Source organism: Aethalodelphis obliquidens, unplaced genomic scaffold (genome assembly GCF_003676395.1).
Source record: "Aethalodelphis obliquidens isolate GAN/ISIS:26980383/991018 unplaced genomic scaffold, ASM367639v1 scaffold28, whole genome shotgun sequence".
Lineage (NCBI taxonomy): Eukaryota > Metazoa > Chordata > Mammalia > Artiodactyla > Delphinidae > Aethalodelphis > Aethalodelphis obliquidens.
This window is the reverse complement of record NW_020837972.1, coordinates 16,230,896-16,255,783: the sequence shown is the minus strand read 5'-3', so window position 1 is coordinate 16,255,783 and position 24,888 is coordinate 16,230,896. Positions and strand designations below refer to the sequence as shown.

Sequence of the window (24,888 nt, the reverse complement as noted above, 5' to 3'; positions counted from 1 at the left end):
GTCAAGCAGCTACTAGCCATTCTCCCCTCCCCTCAGCCTTCGGGAACCACCAACCTACTTTCTTTCTTTCTCTATGGATTTGTCTATTCTGGACATTTCATATGAATGGGATCAGACAGTATGTGACTTTTTTGTGTCTGGCTTCTTGCACTTAGCATGTTTTCGAGGTTCATCCCTGTGGTAGCCTGTGTCAGAGCTTTTTATTCATTCCTTTTTATGGCTCAATAACATTCCATTGTACGTGTTCACCACAATCTGTTGATGGACATTTGGGTTTCCACCTTTAGGATCAACTCACTTTTTTTTTTTTTTTTTTTTTTTTACTGACATTGATTTTGAAGTAAAACTTTCCATCATGACCATAAAAAATATCGTTTGCCACAAGTTAGAGGTCATCGTTCAAATAAATATAACTAAGAACAATGTCATTACGAGCTGACATATTTTTGTCAGCCCAAGGTGTTGAGCCTGGGGCTTGTTCTCTGTGAGAAATGGAAATCAGCGAGGGACAGAGAGGTATTGAACACACTCCAGACCAGAATCTCCTCCTTGATATCAGCTAGGGGCTGAATAAGAGTGGAGGTGGGAAGACCTTTCTCTCCATGTGACTCAGTGCTGAAATTTTTTGTATCAGTGTACACTTAAAAATCATCCTACACTGGATTAGATCTATAACAGCGCTGATATAGGCATACATATAGCTGATTCACTTCATTGTACAGGAGAAACTAACACAACATTGTAAAGCAATTACACTCCATTAAAAAAAAATACATAACAGCACTGTCCGGTGAAAATATACTGTGAGGCACAAACCACACTGTAATTTAAAATTTCCTAGTAGCTACATTAAAAAGTAAAAAGAGGGAATTCCCTGGCGGTCCTGTGGTTAGGACTCTGCACTTCCACTGCAGGGGGCGCTGGTTCCATCCCTGGTCAGGGAACTAAGATCCCACATGCTTCGCAGCCAAAAATAAAGTAAAAAGAAACAAGTGAAATGAGCTTTTCTGTAATAAGCCAATATATCTATAATGTTACTCCAACATGTAAACAACATAGAATGTTATTAATGAGATACTACATTTTTTTTTTTTTTAATAATAAGCCTTCAGAACCTGGAGTGTATTTTGCGCTGAGAGCTCATTTTGGACCCACCTGCATTTCAAGTGCTCAGTAGCCACACATGGCCACCGGCTCCATAAAGTCCCTTCCAGCTCCAGAATGCTGGGATTCCTCGTCTTCTAGTATTTCCCTCCCTTGCCGGAGCTGTTGCCCTCAGCAATCCGCAGTCCTCACCATTCTCTTGTGTTGCGACACACCCAGGGTGAGGATCACATGGTTACCTGCTCCCCTAGGCTTATCTAGGCCTCAGTCTGAACGCTGAGAAAGGCCCCAGGTTGCCAGCAGTTCCAAGAGCTTACTTCTGACTCCACCCACTCACAGCACAGCTGATCGCAGTTCGAAAGAATGTTATTCTAGGCAACCTTGAACCTGCTCTAGTTTATAAAACACACTTTAACGGACATTAATAATTTTCCTGCCCAGCATCTGTACCTTTTTTCTGGTAACAGAACCCCACACTTCCTTTAAAAGCCACTCCTCCCCCACTCTCAACCTGTGTCATTCGGGTGGGTTTGACTCCCCACTGAGCTAGGAAGGCACATGACCCAGGCCTGAGCCAGAAGCAAAGTCCATCCCCCAGCCACAGTGATGGGTTGGATGGGTTGACAGATGTGGCTGAAGCTGTGAAGATGGACAGGTCTAGAATCTTTACGGACAGCTGGGCAGGGAGACTAGGGACTGTGCCATGGGTCCTGCAAACGAAGCCATCACGGAGGGAAGCAGAGCCAAGAGGTGGTGACTCGGATGCTGTCCTTCGAGCCCCAGGTCTAGCCATGCTGGGATCTCTGTGGTTAGTTGAACAACAAACCGCCCCCACTGTGCATGTGTGTGTCTGTGTGTGTGTGTACACACCCGTTTAAGGCCCTGAGAACTGTTTCCTGTCAGTTACTTGCAACTGATAGAGGCCTAACTAGCAATAAGTCATCTGCACTCTTATCATGAGTGAAAAACACCGTGGCCCACTAGCTACTGAGGGCTGCTGCCTTGTGGTTGAGAACCACCAGCCCAGGGAAGCCTCACGCTACAGGCTGACACCAAGAGCACAAAGCCACAACTCCCCTGCCACCTCTTTCAGGCCCGAGACCCAGCATTTAGGACACTTCTGTCCCTTTGGCAGGACTCACGTTGGCACTTGTGCGTTATCCTCCACCGGGCACCAGGCTGCCACCTCGCATGTGTTCACGGTCTCATTGAACGGCACGCACCTTCCTGTCGCAACTCCTACAGGGGCGAGGGGCACCCAGGTCTATGGGGGTCTCCTACTTTCTACTTTCTGAGGCAGAGTAGAAACTCCACCATGTATCCTATGCAATCAATCTTGAGCTAGTCTAATTCTGGGATTTAGACAGCATCCAGAAATTCAAATTGGAGGAAAAGAGATGTCTAAGTCCTAGCCACGTCACTGCTTTGCCAACTGCAGGGCTGGGGTGATGCAGAGCCACAGGACAGGGCAAGATCTGGGGTGGCTTCTGGGGTGCAGATGACAGAGATAAATGTCAGGGGGGCCCCAGGACCCCAGTCTGGACACCAGGCTCTCCCAGGCTCGTGTGGGGGATGTCTCCATCCTGGGGATTTCCCTCTGAGAGGGGGTCCACGGGGGAGGCAGTTTGGTCGGGGGCTGCCCTCCCCAGGCTAAGCATCTACTGTGGAGTCACAGCCACAGGTTTGTACCATTGCTGTGGGTGCTTGCAGAGCCAGCAGTACAGTTGGCATCGGATTCACACACGGTGGTCTCATCTGGAATCTGGAAAAAGAAGAACCAGTGAAAACAGGTTTCACATGGCCTCGTCCCACCCACAGTGGGACAGGCACAGAGAGGTGGGTATGAGACCCGAGGCTCTTCCCCAAGAAGCTGCCTACCTCAGGACAGAGGCCCTGGGTCTGGTTCATGGTGACGATCATGTTGGTCATGATGAAGAGGGAGTTTTCCTCCTGTAAAGCAGGCAGAGGGGAGAGAGTGCTGCATACTACCTGCAGAGGAGCCAGGCAGAGCCACAGGGAAGGCCCTTTACTAGGACAGTGCCTTCACTTCCCCCCTGTGCCATGCAGAAAACAGTTAAAAACACTGATCTTAGGGTCTCCCATTCTCACCGATGAGAGTTATAACCTAACTGAAAACAGGGACTCCAATACTTGCACACATGTTCACAGCAGCACCATTCACAATAGCGTAAAGGTGGAAACAACTCAGTGTCTATCAACGGATGGATGGATAAACAAATTGTGGTCCATACCCGTAAGGGAATATGACTCAGCCATAAAAAGGAATGAAGCACAGACCTGGCTACAATGTGGATGAACCTCAAAAACATGATGCTGGGTCCAAGAAGCCAGACACAAAAGGCCACGTAGCGTATGATCCCATTGATGTGAAATGTACAGGATAGGCAAATCCAGGAACAGAAAGTAGATTAGTGGTTGTGAGGGGGTGAGGGAGAAGGTGGACAAGGGGATGATAGCTTAATGAGTGGGGGCTTTCCTTTTAGACTGACGAAAATGTTCTGGAACTAGACTGACGTGATGGTACACAACATCGTGAATGTGCTAAATGCCACTGGAGTTTTCATTCTGAACTGGTTAATACTGTGATACATGAATTTCACCTCAGGTTAAAAAAACATGTCTATACCCTGAAATGGTTCCTTAATAAAGCTTGACTTGAGGGAAAAGAGTCAATAAGTGCTCAGTATATCCTCTGCCAACCGGATTACCTCACAGGCGCAGAAACACAAGACCTCAAAGGTCTCAAGTTAGGCTGGTTCTCTTTCCTAACAGGAACTAAAATAAATACATAAAACATTCTATACAGAAGGCCCAATCAGGGCTCGCCATTGACACTTCTCCTTTTTTTTTCTTTATTTTATTTTTGTTTGTGTTGGGTCTTCGTTGCTGCGCGTGGGCTTTCTCTAATTGCGGTGAGCAGGGGCTACTCTTGGCTATGGTGCACGGGCTTCTCACTGCAGTGGCTTCTCTTGTTGCGGAGCATGGGCTCTAGGCGCGCGGGCTTCAGTAGTTGTGGCTCGCAGGCTCTAGAGCGCAGGCTCAGTAGTTGTGGCGCACGGGCTTAGTTGCTCTGCAGCATGTGGGATCTTCCCGGACCAGGGCTTGAACCCTGGTGCATTGGCAGACGGATTCTTAACCACTGCACTACCAGGGAAGCCTGACACTTCTCCTTTTGAAAAGGTTCTGTTTTCTCCTCCTAAGTGTGAAGGTGCCAAATGGTTGATTTAAAGTTTCTGGAGAGCAATTCACTTGGGGATGAGACTGAAGAATTGCTAACAGTGACCTCCCAGTATAAGGAAAAAAAGACAAAAACCCTGCAAATTCTAGTTGGACCTCCTCCTTATTGGGCGCTGGTGCTCTAAAATGAAATGCTCTGAACATTTCATACTCCTGAGAAGAGCAGTCAGTGCTGGGAGCCATCAGGGAAACTCAGGGACCAAAGGGTCTGTAGACATCTCCACTCCCAGGTCTGATAAGGTGGTAGACGCTCTGGGAATAGTTGGCATCTTTCAAAGACAGACCTGGAACAAAGCATGTTGGGAAATGAGGAAATGGCCGCAGGAGGGGGCATGAGAATGTGGCAGGAGGCCCGGGTCAGGCGCCCCAGCAGGCTCCCGTGTTCCATATGTAGACACACTGCTTGCTTGGTGTTTACAGAAGGCTGTTCCTGCGTCTCTCTGGAGTTAGACCTGAACAAGTCAGTGTGGTTTACTTTTTGTTTCCTATTTCTTATCTATTTTAAGTTTAGGGAAATTTCAGTCTGGAGATGAGCCGAGTAGATGCGGTGCAAATACATGTTTGTGTTCCATCTTTGGAGGAGCAGGATATCGTGAAAGCTCATGAAGAGAGCCGTGTGGGACTCACACGGCCCCCGGCTCCGATCCGAGATGGAAGGCAGAGCTGCTGTGTGCTCCTTTCCACTGAGGGGCAGAAGCAGGGGGCCGTACGCTTCTGTGGGTCCAGTAAACAGACGGAGTGTGATATTCCGAGCCTGCCAGGACGAGGCCGTGGCTTCGTAGGAAGCAGAGGTCTCTCTGTAGAGACAGGTGCATGCCAACAGCACCAGCTTCCTCCAGCAAACTATGAATCCCCTGTTCCATTTGACCTTTATGGCTTATTAGCTCTGATTTCTCTCTGGGCACCCCACAAGAACCTTCTCTTAAGGCAGAGGGAAAATGAACACACTTGAAGAGAGAGTTTCTGAAGTCCTTGCTCTGAGCCAAGAGCTGGCAGCTTATCTGCATGTGGCCACCCCAGTCACCCTAGCACGTGGGCCATCTGGAGGGATATGTGGGGTTTGACTGTGGATCAGAGCCATTATCATGGTTAAAGAGAGTCAATATTTAACTTGGAGCTTTGTGGATTAACAGACGGGAGACTAGGATGCTGCATCAAACAATTTCTTCCCTCCCCTGTGTTCCTGATGGAATCCTATATGGGTATGGCTGTTTCCTTCTTCTTTGGCTTTGGGTCTCTACGGGCTGTTAAAGTTTGTACGCTGTCTGAAAAGATTTACCTTGTGGGTTTACAACAGTAAAGCAAACCACAAAATGTGGATAGGTGATAGTTCCACCTGCATTTTTCCCAGGATTTAAAACGTGTGCTTTTCTACTTTTCAAGTCCGGTGACAGACACAGATGTCCATATGGAAAGCTTCCTCTGTTTAAGCCAGCCATGTTTTAGGGCTGAAGAAACGTAGCTGATTGAATATTACCTGTTAGACCCTAAGCCAAAAAGAGGTCTGTCTGCACTGCTTTCTTGGACTAAAACAGTCAGTCTGGGCATTGGTGATGTTAGAACTCTGGGCATGCCAATCACTAATCAAGAGTGCAAAGGTGAAGGGAAAGCAGCTAACTAGAGGCTTGAGCTTTCGACAGAGACACAGTGGGAGGCTTACCTGAGCTGGAATCACATAATCGGCCACATCCCAGATCCGGAATCCAAGTTTAGAAGTATTGGTCGTGGTTACACCCTTGGCTTTGGCAGTAACAGAGCTGACCACAGAGTCCATTTCCTGGTAGCCCTTTTCCCACACAAACACCCAGCTACAAAATAAAACGGGTCTCTTAAATTGCCATTAGGATTGCATGAATTTGAATTAATGCTAGGGAGCCTCTGGTAGCCAGAGGCTGAAAGTATGATGTTTACTAGTTGTGACTTTGCAAAAGCTGCTTAACTTTGTAACTTAGTGCAGTGATCAGCACAAAGAAAATGCTCAGTGAATGCTGTCTTTATTACTAGGTATTTGAACACTTTCAATGCACTATGACCCGCAGAATTACCATGAGATAATAGAAATTATGATAATGATAGTTACCATTTGAATGTCTTTAGGTGCCAGGTACTGATCTAAGCTCTTTATATGTATTAACTAATTTAATACTGACCACTTTATAAGGCAGGTGTCATTATTCTTCTCCATTTTACAGAGGAGAAAACTGTAATTCAGAGAGGTTAAGTCACTTGCCCAAGGTCACACAGCTAGTGAATGGCAGAGTCAGCATTTGAACTCAAGCTTTTTGCTTTCGAAGTCTCCTTTCTTGCCCTCTATGCTATATATGCCCTCTAGAAAGGAGAATCATATCTTTTAAGTAAATGTATAATAGTTTCTTACTTTTTCTCTAAGAATTCAGGTCACATGTATGTTTCTCTCCTCTGAAGTGGAGACTTCACTACCAGCCTGAATCATTAAAAATCTGAAGGCATTGGTGCATAGTGGTTAGGACACTGGAACAGACTGAAGCCAGCCTATCTCAGTTCATCACTCACTAGGCATAAATTTGGCCAAGCTGCTTAACCTCTCTGTGCCTGTTTTTCCCATCTATACAACGGGAATGATAACAAGACTTCACAGGATTGTTGTGAGGTTACATGAGTTAATGCATGTCAAATGCTTGGAACAATGTTTGTGAGCCATTATCAGCAGACTGAAATTGGCCACAATGGGAGCATTTACACCGTGGAAATTGGCCAGTACTACAAATCAGAACTCCTCCCCATCAGAGCTGTTGTTAAACATCAATAGTGACTACTATTGTTGTAATTTCTAGAGTCAAGAAATACTACTAGCATCCCTCTCCCCTCCTTATAAGCTCTACGTGCTGAGACTTCAGAAATTTGCTTATTTGGTTACTTATTGTCTGAGTAGTCTCCAAGTTCACTACCCATCTTAGAGATGGGCTTTTTCCCTAAGAAGTCCTCTTCTTCAGGGTTTCTAGGAATTCAGCTGCAGTATAAGCTTCCATTTAATTCTAGTCAGACACAGAGAAGCTTAGAGCAGGGTCACTATTACTTTACCACCAAGTATAGTCATCCCTTGGTATCCATAGGGGATTGGTTCCAGGACCCCTGGGGATACCAAAAACCACGGATGCACAAGACCCTTATATAAAATGGCATAGTATTTGCATGTAACCTATGCACATCCTCCCCTATACTTTAAATCATCTCTAGGTTACCTATAATATCTAATACAAAGTAAATGCCATGTAAATAGTTGTAAATACAATGTAAATGCTATGTAAAAATAGTTGCTGGCAAGTGACAAATTCAAGTTTTGCTTTCTGGAACTTTCTGGAATTTTTTTTTTAATATCTTTTATCTATGGTTGGTTGAATCTGTGGCTGCAGAACCTGAGGATACAGAGGGCTGACTGGATAGTGAGTTGCTAAGTCAGAGACACATGGTTTCATCTCAATCACTATGTAAATAACTATTACCTCATCCTGTGACTGATAATACAATTAGATAACTGAGAAGTGTTCAGTCTCTCTTTTTTTTTTTTTTTGGCCATGCAGCACACAGGATCTTAGTTCCCCGACCAGGGATTGAACCCATGCCCTCTGCATTGGAAGTGCAGAGTCTTAACCACTGGACCACCAGGAAAGTCCTGTTCAGTCTCTTTTTGAGGAAGGATTACCTTTGATCAGTACTGGAAAAGAGACCACAATTTCACCAAGATGAATTGAATCAGAAAGTTAAGAGATGAGGTTTTCTAAAATTTTTCTTAAAAGCCCTAAATTCAGATCCTGAGTCAGATCTGATCACAGCAAGATGTATAAAAGCAAAGCATTTACTGCTTAAAAAATCCTCATGATCAAGGCAGACAACACTCCATAGGAATCCTATAAAGCTGCACTGCCCAACAGAAATACAACGCGAATCGTGTAATTTCAACATTTCTCGTAGCCATGTTAAAAATTAAAAAGTAACAGGTAAAATTAATTTCAATGATATGTTTTATGTAACTCAACATATCCAATATATGTTAATGCTATCAATATAAGATGTATTAATATGATATTTAATTGTTTTTTGTACTATGTCCTCGAAATCTGGCGTGCATTGTACAGTGATTGCACATCTCAATTTGGAGTAGGGGTGTTTCAAATGCTCAACAGTTTCATGTGACTCCTGGCTACCATACTGCAGATATACTGTATGCAGTCTAGAACTTTACAGATACCCTAGATACCTAGAAGTAGATGTAAACTGATTCTCCTACGAGCAGCAAAAGCCAAAAGGAAAAAGCTGCCTGACAGCTCCTGATTCCAAATGCTTCAGGTCCAACCCAGCAATATGAGTTTAGTTAACCAGCTTGTAGTGGGTCTCGAAGTTTAAGGGTGCATCACAATCACTGGGGGGCAAGGAGTTGGTTGTGATGGTACTTAATGTGACTTAGAGTCCAAACCTGGGGGTAGGCCAGGTGGTTCTGATGCAGAGTTCATACCTGGAAAGCCCTTTTACTGACTACTGTCAGTACCTACTGCTGCTGCGCTGATAGATGGTAGAAGCCAAACCTGCCAGATCATGGGGATTCCCTTAGGCAGTGTTAACAGATTCCAAGTCCCACCCCAGGGTGGGGGGGGGGAGGGGGGATGGTGTCCTGTTACCTTTAAACAATTCCTCAGATGAGTCCTTCATGTTCAGGTAGGTTTGGGAAACACTAGGACACTGGTTCCCAAAATTTGCTGCACATTAGAATCACCTGGGGAGTTGGTCATACTCTACAGCACTTGAATCAGAAAGTCTGGGTCTGAGAGCCAGCAGTCAGTATTTTTTAAAGATTCTCAAATAGCTCTATGTGCAGTTTGGGGAACACTGTATTAGGCCTTTTAAGAAAAACAAAAACAAACAACCCCCCCCCCACGATGCAGCAGGTAACATCTGTCAGCTCAGCAGCTGTAGACACCATAACACCCCAGGTGAACCTTGAAAGCAGGCCCAGTTGGTAAATCAATTTCCACCTCCTCTCGAGTTTTATTACATTGTAAGGGTGCATCAATTAAAATTAAGCACTAGGTGAGGACTGATGATGGAGGGACATATAAGCAAAGAGGGCAGCATGCGGAACGATAAGTCTAAAGCAGGTGCCTATACCAAAAACTCCAACAATCCCATAAAAGGAAGGAACTGAACTTAAGTGATTTTTGAAAGTGTGACCTCTCTATTATCTTGGGTTACCATATGATGCTCAAAGGAAAGGACAGGAAGCCACAGACCCAAAAGGAACCAAGTGGAAATCCCAAACCTTGGTTTCTGTCAGCAGATCATCAGAATGGGAAGTGAAGAGCAAAGAGTGAGTCATTTAGGGCAAAGCCCTCCCACCCCCAGCCAAAGGACATCATGGAGCAAGTCAGAAGGGACAGGAAGCATGAATGGCGAGGATGAAGATCTAGCTAGGCTTTGCCTTCAAGACACAACATCAAAGCAGCCTCTGGACCCAGAGCTGGCACAGAGCCCGTCCCTCTGGTGGCTAGGGTCGGGGGTGGAGGGTTGGGGGAGTAGGGATGTATCCCTGGCTTCGGGCCGCTGTCCCCTGGACCCCACCTGGAGGGCGCTCGCGGGGCTCGGCCGAGGACCTAGGCCAGAATGAGCAGGTGCGTGGCCGGGACCCAGAAGGGGGAGTTCCCGGCCGTCGGATCACACCCTGTTCCCGGGACCCCTCAGGGTCGTCGCCCGCGGCCGCGCTCACCCGATGACGTAGGCCAGGATGAGCAGCTGCACCGCCCTGTTCATGAGCCCCACTTTACGGCTGCGGATGAGCACGATGCGCGGCGTGTCGTACTCGAACAGGAAGGCCGCCAGCACCGCGCAGCAGCCCGCCATGGCTAGCGCTCCGCCGCCGCCGCGCCGCCCGGTTCCGCGCTCTGGACCCGGTAGCCTGACCCGCCGCCGCTTCCCCGCACTGGAGCCCCGCCCGGCGTGGCCGTTCGTGGGGGAGGGCCCGGAAGGAGGCGGTGCTGACTCTCGGGGGACTGGGCCGGGCGAAAGGCGTGACCTCCCCCTCGGGTACGAGTGCCGCGCCGCCTCAGGAGGGCTGGGGGAGAGCGACCCCCTCGGAGGGAATGGGGCCTGGGGGAGGGGGTGACCTCGTTGGGAACGAATGACCCCCTCTGGAGAGGGACGGGGGAATAATGACCCTCCCCCCCAGAGGGACTGGTGGAACGAGCGACTCCCCCCTCAAGGGGGGTGGGCTCTACGGGGATGGGATGACCTCTCCTTCAGGAACGAATGACCCCATGAGGAGGACCAGGGAGGACCGGTGACGCTCAGGGGAGATAGAGCCCTCAAGGAGAGAGTGACCTCCCCCTTGGGAAGGAGATACCCCTCCCAGGGGCGGGAGGGGTAATGAGCGACCCCCGTGGGTGTCTAGGAGTGAGCTGGGGGCGGGGTGGGGCGAAGCGAGGCGCTGGGGGCAGCTTAGGGGAAAGAGCAGCCTCTCTCCTGCAGGCTCCAATGGGGGGCAGCGCTGCCTTCTCGCTGCAGGAGGGAAAGCCTAAATATCCGGTACCCTAGGGACCCTTGGCTGGAGCCACACACGCTGCAAAATAGCCCTCTTAGAATTGAAGCTAGGTCACATACCTACTCCCATTCCGATGCTTCCTTAGTTGTAGGACGGGAGGAAGCAGCCTGAGCCTGGTGAGGGATTTCTGTGACCATCCTTTGAACTGAGGAAGTTTTATCACAACTTTAGGGAGAATTGGAAAATAGAGGGAAAGTGGAGGAAACACCCACAGTTGCACCACCTGAACATAATTTTCCACGTGTGTTCATTCCCTTCAGGTATGTTATCATAGGTATGTTTTATATTTAGTTTCATTCATTCATTCAACAAGTGTTAATAAACACCTTCCGTACCAGGCACTGTCTAGTGAACAGAACAAACCCAAACATTCTGCCTTCATGGAGTATAAATTCTAGCAGATAATCGTGTATACGTTTTTAATTTGTAAGCATAGTCAGTGATGGTACTTTTCAATTCCTGATCCACACTACATGTTTTCCATGTTACTGCAGACTTGTCATAATGATGATTTTTAATCGATGGATTGTTTCTTCAGTTAGGGATGATTTCCTTAACCGCTGTCATCTGATTGCTTCTAGTTTGTGGATCCTATGCATAATCTTTAACACACCATTTTAGGTCTTTTCCCGGAAGTGAGATTCCTAAGCCACACCACCTTGTTTTTACAAATATAAAAAGGTGAATAATAATAAAATTTGAGGAAGACAGTATCTGCTTCTGGAGATGGACTTGTCATGTTAACAGGAGGAATAGAGCTGCCACCTTCCTCAGTTCAAAATGGTCCCAGGAAAAGGTGGTGACAGTTTAAGTGGGATTTTATTCATTCTTTGACAGGTATTTACTGAGTGCCTGTTGTGTGCTTAACAGTGTTCTAGATGCTAGGCATATGAGGGTGAACAGACAGATAAAGTGTCTGCCAAAATGGAGCTTTGTGTAATTGGGGGGACTTAAATTCTATGTAGAAAAGAAAAACCCAGTCACTAAATTCTCATTGGAAAGAAACTTAAAAATACATTTCCTTAAGAGTCAAAACACATTTACAGCTCTCGTGAATACTTACCCCATAGTAATGAGATGGTCCTGGCCTTACAGATCTTGAATTTAAATGGTTTGTTTGTGTTTTTGAACAAAGTCAGTTAAGAGAAATGTACAAATAAAAGTTTTTGTTAGTGCCTAGTTGGTAGTGTAACCTTAGGCCCAACCAGAGAAGCTGATCCTGAAAAATGATTAGGAAAAAAAAAATTGTTTCATTTACACTCTTGCCCTGAGTTTATCTCTTTAAAAACAGCTCTCTTGAGGCATAATTGACATACAGTAAACTGCACATATTTAAATTATACAATTTTATAAGTTTGACATAGGTACACACCCATGAAACCATCAGCACAATTAAGATAGTGAATATATCCAGTGCACTAGCTAGAGTAATCTTAGTTTATAAAGTAAAAGTGACTGCTGATTACAGTTGGGATTTTTCACATAATCTTTTTTTTTTTTTGCAACACAAGTCAATCTTTATTGAAAATTGCAGTATTAATACATAACAATTCTTGTTAAAATAAACGTGCTTTTAAGCATTTTAAGTCTGAGCTTATCTACTCATCAGATTGCATTAAAAAATAGCATGAATTTACACGTAATGTAATTGGCTCAGGATGGATGTTCCTTTGTATTGATTGACACCTGGAGTTCAGTGCAGAGGTGAGGGGTGCCTTTAACACTGGAAGACAATGCTGGCTTAAGTTTTAAAAAAGTACTATGAGAATGGTCTAAAAAAAAAAAAAGCGGTATTCAAAATTCATTTAAAAAAAAAAAAAAGAACCATTTCCTAGTCAGTAACAGTGGCTCCCTGGGGTCTCTCTTGAGTGGCCATCACAGTAACCCCACCAGGAACACATGAGAGCTGGCCTCAGGTCCAGCCCAATTATTCTGCTGACTACTGGTCTCCACGAGGAGCTATAGGAGACTCCAATAGGGCTCAGGAGACCAAGATAAGACACTTGTCATCTCCAGCACACCAATCCTGGGAGCACAGCATCCCCTGAAGCTCACTGCAGGCTCCCTGCACGGAGATGCCAGCCTCTCCTTGGTCTCCCTGTCCCAAGTGACTTGACATTGGTCCTGGGGATTCAAATAAGATTACTCCAGAGGTTTTCTGTTCTTCAAGTGAATAGGGTGGGAAAAGAGGCAAATCCTCTGAAACATGTAAGATCAACTCTGCAACTTTCTATCTGAAAAGATCAGACCCTCCTCTGCAGCGTGTCCTCTGCAGGCTCCTTTCAGAAAGCTCAGGTTGAGCAATAAACAGCTCAGGAGAAAAAAACACACCATCATTTGAAACGTACTAGAGAGGAGAGTCACACAGTCCACCCTTCCCCTATGCCAACCACTCCTTTCTAGAGACACACCCCGTCCTTAGAAAGCACCAAGAGAATAACCAGAAGCTGTACCCCACCTCAAGCCCCACACCCTTAAGCCTGCCCTTGCACGGCCAGAAGATGTCAGACAGGTGTCCTGTCCCATCTGGGCAATGCCCAGGCTGACAAGAACTGGGGCGTCCAGCTGTTAGCTGCCAGATAGGGAGAAGGTGACCCAACTGGTCGGAGTAATACTCTTTCCAAATGTTTACAAAGGACAGGTGAAGAATTCTGAGTTTCCTTCTTAAAAAGCAGGCCCCAATACTGATGCGTCTGGTGCCTGCCATCCTTTCTCCACCTGCTGGCAGGACAGCACTACCAGAGATTAGTATATCCCAAGCCCCAAGAATCTATTTCCTCTTGTTTGAAGTGCTGATACCAGCAGATGGAGTGAGGCACTGCATGCCCAGCTTGGGAAGGGCAGGGCGAGTACCAAGTACCAACCAGGTGTCCAGCCCATGGCCCAGGACCACCCTCAGCTCCTGTAAATACTACGTTTGCATAGCACTCAAGAAACAGAGTCATATAATACAACTGGTAGGCCTAATAACTAAACCAACAAGAATGTTGAGAAAAGATCAAACACAAGAGACAAAAGATTCTGGAAGCGCTTCTGTGCTTATCACCACCATGGCCCTGGCCCTGATGCTGGCCTCAGTTCTCAGAGGCAGCAAGCTGATGGGACCATCACTCATCGTGAAACGTTCAGTCACCTGACCCAGATCCAAACAGAGTTTCCCTAAGCAGAGAAACATACCTTCTAAACCTTAGGGGAAGGCTGTAGAACAAAATTTTTTAAAAATGTCTATGATGATATCTATGTTTATAGGAATTAGTTCCTTTATTTGCCTGTCTCAGCTTCTAAAATAACTGTAATTTAGCTGAAAGACTCTCAAGTTAGGAATGTCACATATAAAAAATGCAAAATTTCTCTGAATGTTCTATTGTGCTTAGGATATCAAATTATGCAACTTTATAACAGAAGCTGTATTCCTTAATTTTACTGGAACTAAATGCTGCTAAAATTACAACATATGATAGTTTTGTTACTATTCATTATATCCAGATTCTTACCTGCTAGACAAGATCTACCTTTCACATTTGATAACTGATGCCCCGATAGTTTCAAAATTGAAAAGATCTCCACACAGATGTATTCCATAATGCAAAAGTATTTGTTGAAGTCTCCCAACTCAACTTCACAAAAGGGAAACAAGATTTTTTTAGAAATTACAGGGGGGAAAGTGTTTATAAAGCTGATATAAATGGGGAGAAAACGCAACCCACTCTTTTCTTTCTCTTGAAAACACCATTTAATTCAGTGCTCGTGAAAACATTCACCCTGTGTGTGCCAAGTCTCAGGCAAGCTGGAAGAAACAGCCTATATAATTTCTCATAACTTCCTCCTGAATTCAAATGACTCCAACCCTTGCAGGTAGTCGCATGTGTGTATCTGTTTATGTGCAGTCTGTTTGGGACTTTTAAAAAACATATACTAAAATCATATTTTCTCCTAACTTATTATACTAAACTGGGGAAACCAGCTTCTCTGTTACTGGATCAGTTCAGGCCCTGGAGAACATATCGATATTACAAACCGCCCACTACACAGGTGGAATTACCAACAAAGAGTTGAAGAAGTGGACACTGTGCCTGGGGTAAATGGCTGCCACACACACACACACACGAATACACACAAAGGTAGGTTAAGTGCTCTTGAAGCAATTTAAAGTACTTATTAGTAAACACACTATGTTATAGACATTAGAAATAAATCTTCTGTTTACAATGATCCATGCAAACATCTTATTCCTTATAAAATAAGATGTGAAAAATAAAATTATGAAGAGCACTCACTATAAAAAATAAGGTTACCAAAGGCTCAGGGGTCAGGTATCCCACTCACCATCCGGGGCTGAATGCCACCCCAGTGCCGGAGCCCTGACCAGCTGCCGGAGCTGTAAGGAAAGTAAGGTGCCCTCCCCACCTGAGGCCCACAGCGCTTGAAATGACGTTGGGGTGACAGACCGCTGACAGACCGCTGAAAGGGAACAACCCTCACCCCCCACCCCCTCTGACTTCATCTGAGGACAGACCCACACACACACACCCATCGATACAAGTTGGGCACATTTAGTCAAAAAATCCTCTTGGTTTCTTATGTACAATATTCAGATTTTAAACACAAAATCCTTTCTGTAATAAGTTCTGGCAGGCAAACACGTTCTGATGCTGCCTGGCCCTTTGCTGTCCACACGTGCTTTGTGCTGAGTGTCCCCAGCCGCAAGAAGATATGGCCAAAGGGGCTCACAGACAACAGGCGCCAGCCCTTTCCTCACACCTCCCCACAGCCATCTCCACGAGCGCCCTCCAGATGGTCTCAGAGGACAAGTCCCCATCGAGTGCATGGGCCGAAACACAGCCACAGCCCTGCCTCTCTACAAGGAACAATCAATATCCAATAAAGTTTTGTTCCCTTTTAAAAGTTCTTAAATATACAACTTTCTTCATAACACACAGCTGAATGAAGTCTTTGCCCTTCCTTGTGGGAGGGAGAACAACAATGCCTACATATGTTTTCAGGTGACTCAGACATTTCCCCCGAGGGGGCGGGGGAAAGGAATGATTTTTCTAAGCTAAATAAAGGAGAGGCCAATACCTCCTCCAAGTGCGGCTGGTTCTCTTTCACATATCTTCCATCCCAGGAAAATAATTTCGCTCTACATAGGACTTTTCCATTAAACATATAGAAAGCATCATCTCTATCTGTAAGAGATTTGTAATGAAAATTTAGATAGAGAACATTGCTTTGCTGATACATAAACCACCTTTTGTCCCTAACTGGATTTATGGTAATCCCTAAGGACGTCCACATCACACTGACCCCACAAGCCTAAATGGAGAGAAAGCCATTAACCTGGCTGCACCCCAAGCAGCGGTGGCCTCCCCACACTCTCCCTGTCCCTGCAACTCTCTCCCAGTGCAGTCCGTGCAAAAGGAACAGATGGGTGGAAAGTAGAAGTCCATGTTTCCAATTGGCAACCCACGTCAACACCAAAAGGCTGAAGAATCATCAAAGAGATTTCAGATGCTCTATGAAGAAATTCACTTTAACACTTATAACTTTAAAACTTTGCATACATTACAAGAGTGCATTGATTATACAAGTTGTAAAATACTTTTCCATTCCTTTGGATTTTGCATATGATGGTTCTGCATCAGTCACTGCAGGTAGATGGAACAAGCTTTGTTTTTGTGTTGTTTTTTTTTAAACATGCATTCAGCTAGATATGATTCAGAATAGATTAATACTCCCATTTTTTCATTACAGTTAGCTAAAAAATTGCCTGGCAGCCCACCAAACAGGATTTGCTTTAAGACCAACCCACAGAGTCAGTTGGAGACTGAGGGCGCTGGGACCTGCTGCGCCGGCCGTAGTAGTGTTTAGCTAAGTATCGAGAGCATTAAGAACAAAGTCCTGGTTGGAGGCCCAAGGCCTGCAGCACCAGCTGTGGAACCTCCAAGATGTGACTGCACAGCTCCATCCGAAAACGTTTGCAGGGTGATCACCACTGAGGGGCCACATAGCTGTAGGTGGGTGTTCCTGGGGCCCGATAAGTGGGCACAGTGATGGGGTGGGGGGGCGACAGGAGTTGGGGAGTGGGCGGACAGTCAGCAAGGTAGCCGCTGACATGGCTATAGTGGTCCCCGCCACCGTGCCCATGGTGACCCCGTTGCCTCTAGGCAGAGGGATGGGAGCAGGGGACACCGTCGCTGGCATGCTGTTGGGCTGCACCACTGTGCTGTGGTGGATGACGTGACGGGGCTGCATACAGGGGCTGGGGGTAGAGCGTGCGCGCTCTGCTGGGGGTAGGCACTTCGCTAGGGGTGTCCAGCGGTCTGGTAGGGGTTGGGGAGGAGGAGTACGGTGGCACCGCCCCGCTGGTGGGGGAACAGGACACTTTGTAAGGTGTGCCAGGAGTGTAACCTGTTTGGAAGGTAGGATTCGCTCCAGAGTACGTGTTGGGGGAATAGGCAGGAGCTGCTGCGTAACCCATGGGGAAACCAGCTGGATATCCAATTTCTTTGGCATTTGCATAGGGAACCGCAGAAGAACCCGGGCTATAAACAGGATTCATGATTTGAAGAACGCGCCGCGGCGGCGGCCTGGGCCTCGGTGACCAGCGCTCGCCGGCCCGGGGCGGGCTCGGCGAGGGGCGCGCGCCGCGGAGGCCTGCTCCGATGCGCGGCTGAGCCGCGAGGCCCAGGTTGCCGCCGCCGCCTCCCCGGTCCGCGTTCCCCCTCGCCCGGCTCGGCCCGGCCCGCCTCTTCGCAGCCCGCGCTCCCTGCCGACGCTGCGCAGTCGCCCTTCACATAATCTTAATCACATTCAGTTGCGTATTGTATGCTTGGCTGAGTGTAGTCAGCTATTGAGCAACTCTGGGAATTTAGCTTAAAAAAAAACACCAAGGCTTTTAGTAAAGACGTTAAGACAGCTCAACAAGGAAAGAATAGTCTTTTCAACAAATGGTGCTGGAACAACTGGATATCCACATGCAAATGATGAAGTTGGACCCCTACCTCTTACCATATATGAGAATTAACTCAAAATGGATCAAAGACCTAAATGCAAGAGTTAAAACTATGAGTCATATGAAGACATAAGTGTAAATCTTTGTGACCTTGAATTAGGCAGTGGTTTTTTAGATATGACACCTGAAGTTCAGGTGACGAAAGAAAAAAAGTAGATAAATTGGACTTCATCAAAATTTAAAACTTTTGTGCATCAAAGGCCACTATTGAGAAAAAGAAGACAACCCACAGAATGGGAAAAATCATATATCTGAGAAGGGTCTAGAATCTTAAAGGTTCTTTAACTCTTATAACTCATCAGTAAAATGACAACCCAACGATAAATGGGCAAAAGGTTTGAACAGACATTTCTACAAAGCAGATACACAAAAGGTGAATAAGGATATGAAAAGATGTTGAATATCATTGGTCACTAGGGAAATGCAAATGAAAATCACAGTGAGATACCACTGCATCCCACTAGCATGGGTATAATCAAAACAATCGACCATCAAAAAGATGGCAAAGCTAGAGAAATTGGAGTATTCATATACTGCTGGTGGGAAAGTAAAATGGTGCAGCTGCTTTAACAAAACATTTTGGGGCATCCCTGGTGGCACAGTGGTTAAGAATTCGCCTGCCAATGCAGGGGACACAGGTTCAAGCCCTGGTCCAGGAAGATCCCACATGCTGCGTAGCAACTAAGCCCGTGTGCCACAACTACTAAGTCTGTGCTGTAGAGCCCGCAAGCCACAACTACTGAGCCCACGTGCCACAACTACTGAAGCCCTCGCTCCTAGAGCCCGTGCTCCACAACAAGAGAAGCCACTGCAATAAGAAGCCTGTGCACCACAGCGAAGGGTAGCCCCCGCTCAACGCAACTAGAGGAAGCCTGCCCGCAGCAACAAAGACCCAACGCAGCCATAAATAAATAAATAAATAAAAATTTTTAAAAGATACGTTCACGTAAAAACTTGTACATGAATGTTCATAGTAGCATTATTCATAAGTAGCGTTATACCCCAAAAGTGGAAGTAATTTAAATGTCCATCTACTGATGAATGGATAAATAAAATGTGGTCTATCCATACAATGGAATATTTAGCCATAAAAAGGAATGAAACACTGACACATGCCAACGTGTATGAACCTTGAAAACTATGCTAAGTGAAAGAAGCCAAGTACAAAAGGCTACATATTGTATGATTCTATTTTTATGAAATGCCCAGAATAGGCAAATCCACAGAGACAGAGAGTTGATCCATGGTTGCTTAGGACTGGGGGAAAGAAATAATGGGGAGTGATCGCTACCGAGTATGAGGTTCCCATCTGGGATCATGAAAATGGACTGGAAAACAGATAATGGTGATAGTTGCAGAACGCTTGTGAATCTACTAAAAGTCACTGATTTGTACATTTTAAAAAGGTTGTAGGACTTCCCTGGTGGTCCAGTGGGTAAGACTCTGCACTCCCAATTCAGGGGGCCTAGGTTTGATCCCTGGTCGGGGAACTAGATCCCGTATGCATGCAGCAACTAAGAGTTCTCATGCCCAACTAAGAAGGCTGCATGCCGCAACGAAGATCCCGTGTGCCACAACTAAGACCCGGCAAGCCAAAATAAATAAAATTATTTTAAAAACACAAAATTAAAAAAATAAAAAGGTGGCTTTTTTTTTTTTTTGCGGTACGCGGGCCTCTCACTGTTGTGGCCACTCCCGTTGTGGAGCACAGGCTCCGGACGCGCGGGCCCAGCGGCCATGGCTCACGGGCCCAGCCGCTCCACGGCATGTGGGATCCTCCCGGACCGGGGCACGAACCCGCGTCCCCTGCATCGGCAGGCGGACTCTCAACCACTGCGCCACCAGGGAAGCCCCAGGTGGCTTTTATGGTATGTGAATTATATCAAATTAAAAAAAGAAAGAAAGGAAGGAAGGAAGGAAAGAAGGAAGAAAAGAAAGAAAGAAAAGAAAGAAAGGAAGAAAGAAAAAGAAACAGGGAGTAGACAATCAAGGGCCTCAGATAAAAAGTACCTACCACATAATAATGGGGCCAAACCTCATGTTCTTTCTTCATAGGGGAGCACCTCAGACCCTCACACAGAAATTATTTTTATTTTAGACAAAGTTCCAACAGTCTGGATTGTCCGTTTCCTTTGATGCATGGTAAGCCAGTTTATCACAACATTCTTCCTCTAAAAACTGCCCTTCCTCACAGAGGTGGCCCCAGCAGCCATTTTTATCCTAAGGTCCGATGACCTTATCAATCGGACTACAGGGAAACCTAACCCAAAAGGGCCAATCTGATTCTCTCCTCTGGGATTGGCACTGGGAGAGAGGCAGCTCTCTGTTCTCTGCAAGTGACCAGAACTGAGTTGATGTAACCTTAGGGTTTGTGGCAGACTCATGTTTATGGAGAAGCCAAGAAGGGGAGTTTACAGAAGCAAAAGAAAAGAACTGGACAGGCAAAGGGAGCAGAGGTGAGCAATACTAAGAAAATGGCCTCTTTGGTTTCTGCTGAGTTTCTACTTCCTGGTTCTGCCTCCTTGGTTCACTTTTGCCCTTAAGGTACCCCCATAAGCTTATAATAAATGTTCGTTTTTTTTTCTTAAGCTAGAAGGCTTTTGAAAGTTGGGATTGAAAAGGCTTTGGCTATAGCGCTAGGTTCCAAGAGATGAAAAATGTACTGTCACTGGTAATGTGGGCGTTAAAACAAATGTTTGTATGAATGCAGCAAATTAGAGATGGGAGGCACTGCTTGAGGCCATCAATGCTAAGAGCAGCAATAAATAGATTAATAGTCCATAAAAAGAAATAAGTTCCTATAAAAAGCTCCAAAAGAACTGCAAAAAGCTCATCAGTCTGTTACCATTTAGTTGCGAGGCCAGCAGTGGTTGACCTCAGTGCATATTAGAGCGTGGTTTGGTTATAGCACGGTCATTACAATGGCCTCGAGATGCAAAAGGCCAGTCAGATGAAGCTGTATGCTTCAATGAAAAAGACGTTTAAATTAACTTTCAGGCATTTATAGATGTAAGATTCACTTATCTGGCACGTAGACATTGTAAAATCTGTCATTGTATAACATAATGACAGATGCATGTGCTCCAAATGTGTAATTATATATCTCCAGAAACAGCACATTCCCTAAATAAAGAACAAGCTGGTAGCAGAAGTGAGGAATAAATCACTTTATAATTTTACTGTTGCTTTCCCCATGGAGTTCTTGAGGCTAAAGTTGGTGTGGAACATAGCCGTATGTTCCATATCTAATAGGCCGTATGTTGACCATATCTGCTAGATCAGCGGGTCTCAACCTATCAGACTCAAAGTCCCTTTAAAAAGAAATATTTTCTAATATCCCGTTAGGAGCCCTGAAAGAAATTAATATGAAATATAATTGGCCTGCACTCAAATATGTATATGTAAATGTGTATATATATAAATGTTTAGTTTGCATTTTCATAATGATTAATCTTGAGCTTTACAGGTGCTTATAGGCCATTTGTACATCTTTGGAGAAATGTCTGTTCAGATCCTTTGCCCATTTCTTTTTTTTTTTTTTTTTCTTTTGCAGTACGCGGGCCTCTCACTGTTGTGGCCTCTCCCGTTGCGGAGCACAGGCTCCGGACGCACAGGCTCAGTGGCCATGGCTCACAGGCCCAGCCGCTCCGTGGCATGTGGGATCTTCCCGGACCAGGGCACGAACCCGTGTCCCCTGCATCGGCAGGAGGACTCTCAACCACTGCACCACCAGGGAAGTGCCCATTTCTTAATTGGGTTATTTGTCTATTTTAAGTTGTAAGTGTTCTTTATATATTGCAGCTGAAATTCCTTATCAGATATATGATCTGCAAATGTTTCCTCCTATTCAGTGGGTGGGGGGAATTATAGCTTATCAAAATGGAGAAAATGGGAAGTATGATATTCTTGCAGATGAGCTGGACCTGTTTCTGAAACTGTGTCTTAAAATCTCAGCACATTTGACATTTGGTTTCAGGGTAGTATAAAGTCCTCAGAGACCACATCCTTTGGTAGGCAACAGAGAATAGAAGATGGATAGGAAAAAAGCTGTGAATACAAGAGGTGATGGAGCAGTTGTGAGGTCGACTTGCGGGGGTTGTATCTGATATTACTGAAAACAAAGGTATTCAGGAGTGGATACAGTGTGTGCCAGACACTGGGATATATATGATTATTTACTAGTTATGCATCCTTAGATGAGCTATTTACTTTTGGGGAGTATGTTTCTTTTTTTTATACAAATTTATTTTATTATTTAGTTATTTATTTAGGCTGCGTTGGGTCTTTTGTTGCTGCGCACAGGCTTTCTCTAGTTGTGGTGAGTGGGGCCTACTCTTCGTTGTGGTGCACGGGCTTCTCATTGCGATGGCTTCTCTTGATGCGGAGCACAGGCTCTAGGCACGCGGGCTTCAGTAGTTGTGGTGCATGGGCTTAGTTGCTCCGCGGCATGTGGGATCTTCCCGGACCAGGGCTCGCACCCATGTCCCCTGCATTGGCAGGCGGATTCTTAACCACTGTGCCACCAGGGAAGCCCGGGAGTATGTTTCTTTATATGTAAAATGGGGATCGATGTTATTGTGTCAAATATGATATCGCCTTTATGATATTAATAACAACAGCTAATAATATGCTGCTAAAAGCTTTATAGGCTTCCTTTCACTTGGTCTCATGTGAACCTAGGTGGGCACTGAGGAGTAAAACTGAGACTTCGATCATGCAACGGGTTCAGTCAGGATTTGAGTCCATGTCTGTCTGATTCCAGAATCTTTGCTCTTAAATATTTCATTATGTAGCTTTAAAATGCTGTGAAATCATTTTGTCCACTAAATCATTGTGTAATATTATGTGGGACTGTTTTTATGGTTCCATTGCTTGGTATGTTATGTAAGTTTAAGGGATAATGAGGATTGTGGGGGTCACCTTGAAATGGGAGAAGTCATGCTTGTGGAGATGCTAGTTATTGGAACCCCCATACATTTCATCATGTTCCCCGACATTAGCATATGTTGTAATATCTTCTCAAATTTACTTGGAAACTATTAGATACCTAATTATTTGGAAGGATTACCCAACAGACTCAGGAAAATAGGACCTGAAGATACAGTCCTATTAGTGTCAAATCTGATAACTTTCCCAGATGGTGTCTTAATTACTGTGGGTGGGGGGGCAGGATAATGATCCCCCTGAGGATATCAGTGTTCTAATCCCTGCAACCTGTGACTGTATTAACGTTATATGGCAAAAGGGACTTTGCAGATGTGATTAAGTTAAGGATTTTAAGACGGGAAGAGTAGCCTGAATTATCCAGGTGAGTTTAATCACAAGGGTTCTTAAAAAATGGAAGAGGGACTGAAGATCAGAGTCAGAAAAGGTCTGTGACAACAGAAGCACAGGTGAGAGTGATGAGATTGCTAGTTGGAGGCCATGAGCCAAACAATGAAGCTTTCTGGAAAAGGCAAGAAATGGATTCCCCCCAGTGCCTCCTGAAGGAACACAGCCTGCCAACACCTTGATTTTGGCCCATTAGACCCATTTTGGATTTCTGATCTCCAGAACTGTAAAATAATAGATTTGTGTTTTTTTTTATTTGATTATTTTAAATTAGATATTTTAATATGAGATAATTGTAGACTCACAGTTGTAAGAAATAATACAGAGAAATTCTCTATACCAGATTTTCTATACCAGTAATTCTCTATTACCAGTTTCCTCCAACAGTAATATCTTACAAAACTATGATACATTGTCACAACCAGGATATCAACATTGGTACAGCCAGGATAGAGTACAGCTCCATCACCACAAGGATCCCTCTTCTTGCCCTTTTATAGCCACACCCAACCCTCTCCACCTCCCTTGGCCCCTGATTCCCAGCAATCACTCACCTGTTCTCCATTTCCAAAATTTTGTCATTTCAAGAATGTTATATAAATGGAATTATACAGTATGGAACCTATTGGGATTGGCTTCTTTTCATCCAGAATAACTACCTAAAGGTTCATCTACATTGTTGCCTATATCAATAATTTGTTCCCCCTTTTTTTTACTGCATAGTATCACATGCTATCCTGTCCTATTAATCTACCCCTCCACTAATACCACACACTATTAACTACATGCAATGGATGTACCAGTTTGTTTAACCACTCACCAACTGAAAGACATCTGGGTCGTTTCCAGTTTGGGGCTATTACAAATAAAACTATTATAAAACTATTATTATAAAATAAAACTATTATGAATATTTGTACACAGGTTTTTAGTGTGAACATAAGTTTTCATCTCTCAGAGTTAAATCCCCGAGATTGCAGTTGCCAGGTTATATGGTAGTTGCACATTTAGTGTTTTAAGAAACTGCCAAACTATTTTCCAGAGTAGCTGTAACATTTTACATTCCCACCAACAAAGTGTGTGATCCAGTTTTTTTGCATCCTCATCAGCATTTGGTGTTGTCACTATTTTTTATTTTAGCCATTTTGATAAATGTGTAGTTGTATCTCCTTGTGATTTTAACTTGCATTTCCATAAAGATTAATGATGTTGCGTATTTTTGTGCGTGCATATTTGTCATCTATGTATCCTCTTCAGTGAATTCTCATTTTCTAATTGGGTTATTTGATTTTTACTATTTAGTTTTGACAGGTTTTAATATATTCTAGATCCTATTTTTCATCAAATATGTGGTTTGTAAATATTTTCTTCCAGTCCATATCTTGACTTTTCATCTTCTTAATGTGGTCTTTTGCAGAGCAAACATTTTTAATTTTGAAGAGGACTGATTTTTTTTTTTTTTTTTTTGCGGTACGCGGGCCTCTCACTGTTGTGGCCTCTCCCGTTGCGGAGCACAGGCTCCGGACGCGCAGGCTCAGCGGCCATGGCTCACGGGCCCAGCCGCTTCGCGGCATGTGGGATCTTCCCGGACCGGGGCACGAACCCATGTCCCCTG

The 24,888-nt window shown here is 45.0% G+C and overlaps 1 protein-coding gene, 1 long non-coding RNA gene and 1 pseudogene across 2 annotated transcripts in view; 1 reads left to right on the top strand and 2 right to left on the bottom strand.

Annotated features, from left to right (window-relative positions):
- P2RX4 (purinergic receptor P2X 4) overlaps window positions 1-10,323 on the bottom strand; it is a 16,827-nt gene extending 6,504 nt beyond the window's left edge. Inside the window, exons 1-5 of the mRNA XM_027124824.1 lie at window positions 10,100-10,323; window positions 6,023-6,170; window positions 2,983-3,054; window positions 2,794-2,866; window positions 2,247-2,343 (exon numbers count right to left, since the gene is read on the bottom strand). Of these exons, the coding sequence (XP_026980625.1) occupies window positions 2,247-2,343; window positions 2,794-2,866; window positions 2,983-3,054; window positions 6,023-6,170; window positions 10,100-10,233 (524 nt within the window). The 5' untranslated portion in view covers window positions 10,234-10,323. The remainder of the gene's footprint in view (window positions 1-2,246; window positions 2,344-2,793; window positions 2,867-2,982; window positions 3,055-6,022; window positions 6,171-10,099) is intronic.
- On the top strand, window positions 10,312-12,717 carry LOC113629895 (uncharacterized). Its single transcript, XR_003436745.1, has 2 exons — window positions 10,312-10,416; window positions 11,102-12,717. It is a non-coding gene; the product is annotated as an uncharacterized LOC113629895 (long non-coding RNA).
- A 3,955-nt stretch (window positions 12,718-16,672) lies between these two features.
- Window positions 16,673-17,899, bottom strand: LOC113629894 (myelin-associated neurite-outgrowth inhibitor pseudogene; annotated as a pseudogene).
- Between the last annotated feature and the right edge of the window lie 6,989 nt (window positions 17,900-24,888).